At 52.3% G+C, this 7,215-nt stretch overlaps 1 protein-coding gene across 1 annotated transcript; it reads right to left on the reverse strand.

Moving 5' to 3' along the window:
- Cpa1 (carboxypeptidase A1) lies at positions 1-5,869 on the reverse strand. The gene is made up of 10 exons (XM_057780526.1): positions 5,798-5,869; positions 5,311-5,392; positions 4,656-4,889; positions 4,326-4,427; positions 3,698-3,799; positions 3,441-3,551; positions 2,931-3,021; positions 2,260-2,459; positions 1,694-1,778; positions 1-239 (listed from the first exon to the last, which is right to left on the reverse strand). The coding sequence occupies exons 1-10, from the start codon at positions 5,860-5,862 to the stop codon at positions 52-54; spliced, it is 1,260 nt and encodes a 419-aa protein (XP_057636509.1). The 5' UTR covers positions 5,863-5,869; the 3' UTR covers positions 1-51.
- Between the last annotated feature and the right edge of the window lie 1,346 nt (positions 5,870-7,215).

Genomic DNA, 7,215 nt, shown 5'->3' on the forward strand with positions numbered 1-7,215 from the left:
TTGCCCGGAAGGGGCTAGGGAGAGAGGAGAGGCTGGGGGTAAAGGGCTACTTTAGTAGAGGTGTTTTGAGGTGTGGTCAATGATGGTCAGAAGGGCCAGCCACGTCTCCTCAGCTGTGGGGATGATCTGGGAGGCAGGCAGCAAGAAGCCTCTGAGCCCAGTGTCCCGCAGCTCAAAGGTGAAAGAATACTTGATGCCCTGGTTGTAGGCCCAGTCGATAGTGTTCCCACTGGCTTGATCTGGGGCAGGAACAAAGACAAGAGGTGAGTGTAAGGGTTGATCAGCCTTACAGGTATCTACATGGACTGGGTTAGTACCCAAAGTACAGGCCTTTTGTGATGCCAAATAGAGTCTGTGTCTTCTGGGGACTGTAACTGACACACAGTGAGGCTTCCAGGAAACCCCTGCTGGGTCTAAACCCAAGAGACCAACATCCAGCAGTAGTTGTCCTGTTCACTGGGGGGCTGCCAAAAGTCTGTGTAATCACAAAAGCCTATCTGAAAACTATCTTCACCCAACAGTCACCTCAGTGACACCTCTAAATATTACAGAGCCCCATGCGTGGGTGACCAGGAATTGATCTCCTGGGACTCTGGCCTGCAGAGGAAAGTGCAAAGAGTCTTCGGCAAGGCAAAGCCTCCTGTCTGTCTGTCTTCTGCAGGGAGAATCTCCCAGGTTTGCAGTATACACTGGCTGACAAAACTGCTTTTGTTGAACTGGGCTGTGGGAAAGGGAGGCGGGCTGCAAATCAGAATTTCACCGCAGAACACTAAATGCAGCAAAACCGTTGGACGCAGATTAGAAACCATCTCCAAAGAAAGCCTGAGATCCCAAACAAGTTCTGCTTTGGGTAAGATTGCAGCCCATTCCCCACCTAAGACCTGGGCCCCCTGGCGAGAGCGCATGCGGAGCGGGTGGAGCCGGTGTGCAGCTCTCTCACCTTGGCACCTGGGTCCCGCTTTGCTTGCCAGGCAAAAATTTTGATGCACAAAACTCCCCAAACACCCCACCCCACATCACACAGCACAGCCTTTACTCTAGAAAGTTCTTCTGCCTGAAGGCCTATTACCTAGACAGATGGCCTGTCCTGGCTTTTCTTCATTTCCTTCGCCACCAGCCCAAATTCCTCACTGTCTACAAGTCTGCCCCTTACCCTGGTATTCGGCCTCCACCCTAGTACTCCTGATGCCCCAGGGCTGCTCGCACTGTCTTCCTGCTTCTCTCACCAAATCCACTGTGGCTTCTAAGCACAGGGCCAGTCTCCCTGCCTAGAATGTGTTTGCTCCCCTTATTCGCAGCCATACTCCAAGCACGCAGACAAGGCCTGGGGCAGAGCAGGTGCTGAGTAAACACACTGACTGTATTCCCAGTGTGCGTAGCAAAAACCCTCCCGGGGGCACCTCGTGTATTGTGGAAGGAAGGGGTGGAAAGGCGTTTCTTAAACAGAATTTTATGGTGGCCTATAAATCCCATCAGAATTCCACCTCATCCGTGCAGGGATCCAGATGGAACCTTGAGATAAGAGGACAATGTGCTCAGAGGAGCTTACTAAACAGTGTCAGGAAAGACGGGGTTCATAGCAAGAGACTGCACTGCCCACCCTCCGGAAGGGTTCAGCCAGCAACTCCCAGATCTGAGTACCCTAGGCAAGAGGAGCCAGCTCCTGCTGGTTCCTGGGCCACCAGTAACTTACAGATTGTATCAATGACGCTGCCATACTTGTACTTGGTCCCATACAGAGATGTCAAGGCCGTCACGGCAGACTTAGCTAGCTCATCCTGGAAAAAAGATCCAGCAGTGCCAGTCAGGGCCAGGCTAGCCCAAGTTACTGTCAGGGTGACCCAGGAATGGGTACCAGCATAATCAGGCCCCTGACGGAGGACATGGAGCCTGCCCCTCAGGTCAGCCCTAGAATATGACAGCAGTGTGATCCCCCTGTCTCCACTCCAGTCACACCACAGCTCCAGGTGGAGTCCACAGGTTCAGGGTCCAGCCTTGCCTCTTGCTCAGTCATGTGACAGAAGTGACAACCACACCGTGCTTCTGTTTCCCAGCAAACGAAGCAGGTCTACCTTGCCCGTCAACACAAACCATCCTGCCAGACGTCCCAAATCATCAGGAGACTATGGGGAAAGTGGGGGGCACTGGGTACATTGGTAGGCCCTTATCCCTTCATCACTCTGAGGGGTGAAACCCAGGTTCCTAAAAGTGAGGGCACGGAAGGAGCCCGGACAAAAGGCAATCGGGGTTATCACCCACCAGCTCATCCTTGTCGGCTGCTGAGTCCGATTTGTAGCCATAAGGATAGAGAAGGAGCTGGGAGTAGCTGTGGATGGAGATGAAGGCCTTGATTTTTCCATGGCTTTTCACAAAGTCCACGATGGACTTGACCTCTACCTCAGAGTTGGCGGACTTGCCGTGGTAAGTGTCTGAGCAGGGGTTGCTGCTTGCTCCGGACACTGTGGGAGGGCAGAGGGCACCGCTTCAGGACCAAGTGGCAAGGCCTCCGCTACGGCCATGGCTTCCGGTACATTTCATGGAGTTATGTTCAAGTGGGGTGCAGGGAGGCCCCCCTGGCTTGAGGAACAACCAGCCTTCAGGTCATCTGGGGCCCCACCTCCTTTACTACCCAGGTATGGGTAAAGCAGAAACCAGTTTATACAGGGGCATGGCCAAGGAGATCAAGAGTTGATACTAAGTTCTCGTCTCCAAGAGAAGCTCTCAGACCCAAATTCCATCTAGAAGGAACTTTCTCCCTACAAACAAGGGCCCAAGTCACTGAGTGCCACCTCCAACCCAGAGAACCCTCAGCAGAGCTAAGAGCCCACACGCTTCTTCACTGCTAGGTCAAGGAAGAGGTAGGGAACCAACCAGAAAAAAGAGAGCAAGAAGCCATGTCTGTCCCATCCCCTGCCCCACAGAAGTCTTACACCCGAAGCCAGCATCCCAGTTCCTGTTGGGGTCCGCCCCAACGCAGAGGGAGCCCTGTATGCGTGATCGAGTCTTGCGCCACATGCGGTTCTGAGGAAGGAAAGAGGATGAGCCAGGGGTCAGCAATGCTACGACGCTGGCTGTGACATCTACCACAGAATAAAAGCTGCTGTGGAAATCGAGACCAGGGCTGGGGCAAGGGTCTATGCCGAGGACAGCATTGGCTTCCCCATACATTTGACAGTGTCGAGAGGTGTTCTGTGTTGCTGGGACTGAAGGAGAGTTGCAGTGGAAGTAAAGAGGCTATTCAATACCTGCCACACACAGATAGTCCCAACAGCAAAGAGTCATCAATCTAAGATGACAATCGTGCCCTAGACTGACGGTTCCAGTTCTATGAGGGCAAGCCTGATTGCCCTTCCTCCATGGGGGTAGGGGTGGGGGGGTGGTCTACTCATGGGGCTCAAAGGTACATCCTGCTGTCCTAGGGAACAAGAGGTAGTCTGTACCGTTTTGTGGGTATATACAAAACCATCAGGGTTGGTGACAATCTCCAGGAAGATGTCCATTTTTTCAAGAATGGCCTTGAGGGTTGCATCCTTTTCATAGTCTGTAGTGATCTGGTGGGAGGAGGAGGTAGAGGTCGGCCATGTTGGTACAATGGACACATTCCCTGGCCTCCCTTTGTGGTCATTGCTTCTGAGGTGCAGTCTCCTATGGTCTGTGAACACCAGTTCCCCAGCAAGCAAGAGCCCCCAAGACTTACCTTTTTGGCGAACCAGACCCCACTAGCCTGGGTGACCCATTCCCGGGAGTGGATGCCGGTGTCAATCCAGGCGGCTGGCTGATCGGCTCCTCCAGTGCTGAACTGAAGAGGAGGCAGGGAAATGGGCAAAAGGCAACTTTCCATCCAGGCCTCAGTTCATCCCCTGCAAAGGAACCCGCCTGGACCCGAAGCCACCATCTCTCTGTATACCTAACGTTGAGGGAGGCTGTCTTGGGGACCATCCATTATGGATTTATAGGGTCAGGGGCCAGACAGCGACCCTACAGAGCTTGGCTTCCTGACTTCCAAGCCCTGACCCTATCCCGATGCTCCGACAGTCCACTGTGGAAGATCACCAGGGAAACACTTTATCAGCCCAGACACCACAATACTTCTCATATGGCAACACTTGATTGGTAACACTCTGGTGACCTCAAACTTTGTCTATGTGCATGACCACCTAGGCCGGCATGGACGCTCAGACCTTCCCAAGTGTCTGCACAGGGATTGTGTAGAGCAACATTCCATTACATGTCTAGGAGACTTGATCTACACCCTTATATGGAGGTTCACAGGGTAGGGGGCGTTTTTACATGTGTGCCCTTGTCTACATGGGGGCCTCTCTTACCTTCAGGACATAAATGGGGCGGCCTTCATAAGTGTTGCCAATATGGATCTTGCTTACAAGCTGTGGGTTCTCTGTCACCAGCTGATCTATGAATTCATAGATCTGAGGTGGGAAAGAAGAAAAAGAGAGACAGAGGGACTTAATGGCTTCTGGGAACCCAGACGCCTCCCTCAGCAGCCCCGTCAGGCTGTGTTGTCATAACTGACCACAGTGGCCACACAGAAACACTAGGGGTTACCCACAGCAGACCAGCCTTGACTTTGGCCTGCATTCTGCCACCATGAAGAAAAGTATGGAGCTATGGATAGAATCGTCCAGAGCGGTCTTCACCTCATCCAGTGTGTGGTAGGTGGCGTAGTTGAAGGTATCGGTCGTCAGGGCCCTGGTCCGGAAGGCAGACATCTGCTTCTGTTCCTCATCCAGCAGTGACTGAACATCTTCAATCATGATTTCATAGCTAATATCATGAGACTCCAAGAAGACTTTGACAGACTGGACGCTGGGGAAGGGCACTCGGACATCGATGGGGAGTCCAGGCCGGGCAGGGTCCCGCCAGAAGTCCAACTAGGAAGGACAGGAGCCAGTACTGTTAGAGTGGGCTGGAGGCACCAACCAGGGCCTTAGAGTGGGAGATCTGGAGAAGGAACGTTGACACGAGGAGCTCCACGTAGCTGGGGGTGACGCATGGGCACTGGGAGCAGAAAAAGAATGGGGAAGCTTGGGAAGTGGACAAAGTCCAGTGTGGTCAGGAAATGGTCAGAATGGAGAGGCTTTGAGGGAACAAGGCAGACAGAGGAAGTGGGAAAGGGGTCTTGGAATGTCATCAGATTCTCAAGGGCACCAAGATCTGGATCTGGGCTCTGAAGTCATTTCTCAACAGGCCTGTCTCATGGCTCTTTACTGGGAGGCTAGACAGACATGGGAAGCAGTGGGGACCCGAGGTGCTCCTGTGGATTCCCAGGGAGCCCCGCACGGCATCTCTAACCTGCAAATGCTCCAAGCTCTCCAGCTCCTTCACTTTCTGCACCTGGGCTTCATCAGCTGCAGAGATCCGGAGAACCTGGTGCCTGGGTAGAGCAGAAGGGGCCCTGAGAACTGGAGGTACCCCAACACTTCCCAGGCTGGGCTCATAGAGACAAAGGGAGGTCTGAGCAATAGGAGACCTGAACTTCCTCGCGTCTTTTCTCCCTGTCTTTGAAAGCTGCTAGACGTCTGTGCTGGCCCCATCACAATTTAGACTGGTTTCCCAACCAGACCTCTCCCACCTAAAAATTCCTTCTCAGCGCTCAACTTCTTTCAGGACCCAGAAGAAGCTGGGCTCTTCTGAGCCCTGCCCTCCCCATCAGGTCTCAGACTCAGGGTGCTGTCAGTCTGTCTTCTCTGGCTGTGTGTCTGTCTGCCCCTTCCAGACACCGACTTGGGGAGCCCTTTCATCACCCTCCAAGACACCGCCTTCCTCCCCACATCCCTACCCCACAAAGATCTCAGTGCCAAAAACTGCCTCCAGCAGCACACTCAAAATCAGTAGCCTCCGCATGTTGAGAAGGTCGGGCGGGCTGAGGCCCGGCCTGAGGTCAGAGGCCTTTTAAACGCTGACAGAGGTCCCTGCAGACTGTCCCTCACACCTGGACCCAGTCCCACGGGGAGGGAGAAGTGGGAGTTCCAAACCGTGCTGCCTAATCGCTCTTCCTGATAATGTGGCAGGGAACAAGGCAGGTGGAGTGATAAGCTCAGCTTCCACCCTTGACCGTGAGGGTCAGCTGGGCCTGAAGTCTCCAGCTGGGACTACTCGTCCAGCTTCCAACAGCCCCAGATACCTTATTGTTAGCACACTCCATCAAAAACAAGAACAGACATATTTGCATTTTTCCACAGGATTTATTGGATAGCAATAAATGCCCAGGTTGCATCATTGGCTTCAATTTACCAACTATGGATTTCACTTGATATTCACGGCCATTGGCAAACACAGAGTCTTCCTGGTTGCTGATATTAGCTCTGTGATCACACATTACATTTCACACGATACTAGAGAGATTCCCCCAAAGAGTTAAAGGGCTTCTGGATCCAGAGGGGCCTTAGTAAAGGCAGGATCGGATGCAGGTGGTGAGATAAGATATTGACGTAGCTAACACTGTTACAGAGCTGTTCAGGCAAAGGGCTGCCAAGCGCTGAGCTGCATCAAGGTCCTGAGCTAGCTCTAAGCTTTCTGAGTCTAAATGATGAAAGGGAGGTTGGCCGTGTCAAGCAAGGAGATCACATTGAACAGGAAATCCAGAAAGAGACTCAATAGTTTGTTTCCTGCCCATACCATATCGCATGTCCGTGATGATCAGGTAATGGCCATGAGTACCATCCCCACCCACCCCCCAGTATTTGGTGTCCATCTTTATGCATGGCCCAGGTGAAGGGGTTGTATCGTTCGCTGTTGTGTTTGATAAGTTCATAATCCCGTTTTTGTTGGGGTTTTTTTTTTCTGATAGCTTTGAAATACCCATGAGGCCAGCTGTTCCTGATTTAAGTTGGTAAAGTTCTAGGTGGTGATATTTTGTGTAAATAAGTTATTTTTCAGCCTGCGTCTTATGACTTGTGACAGACAGGTGAAGGCTGCGTACAGATACGAACAAAATGCCAACGCATCCTGCCTCATAATGGGCACCTTGCTGGGTTTGGGTCGGTTGTATGTTTGTGCCTGCGGAGGCCCGAGTATCATCTCAGTGCTGTACCTTAGGGCACACCTTTGCTCATTATTTTTAATCTGTTTATATTCTTTTTCCTCCCTCAAAGGTTGGAGCTCAGCTGGGCCTAGTTCCAGGGAGGGCCAACTAATTCCGTTTTTTTTCCCCATTCGAGATTTAAGTTGCTTTTCTGCTACCTACGACCAAAATGA

This window comes from Chionomys nivalis, chromosome 1 (assembly GCF_950005125.1).
Source record: "Chionomys nivalis chromosome 1, mChiNiv1.1, whole genome shotgun sequence".
Lineage (NCBI taxonomy): Eukaryota > Metazoa > Chordata > Mammalia > Rodentia > Cricetidae > Chionomys > Chionomys nivalis.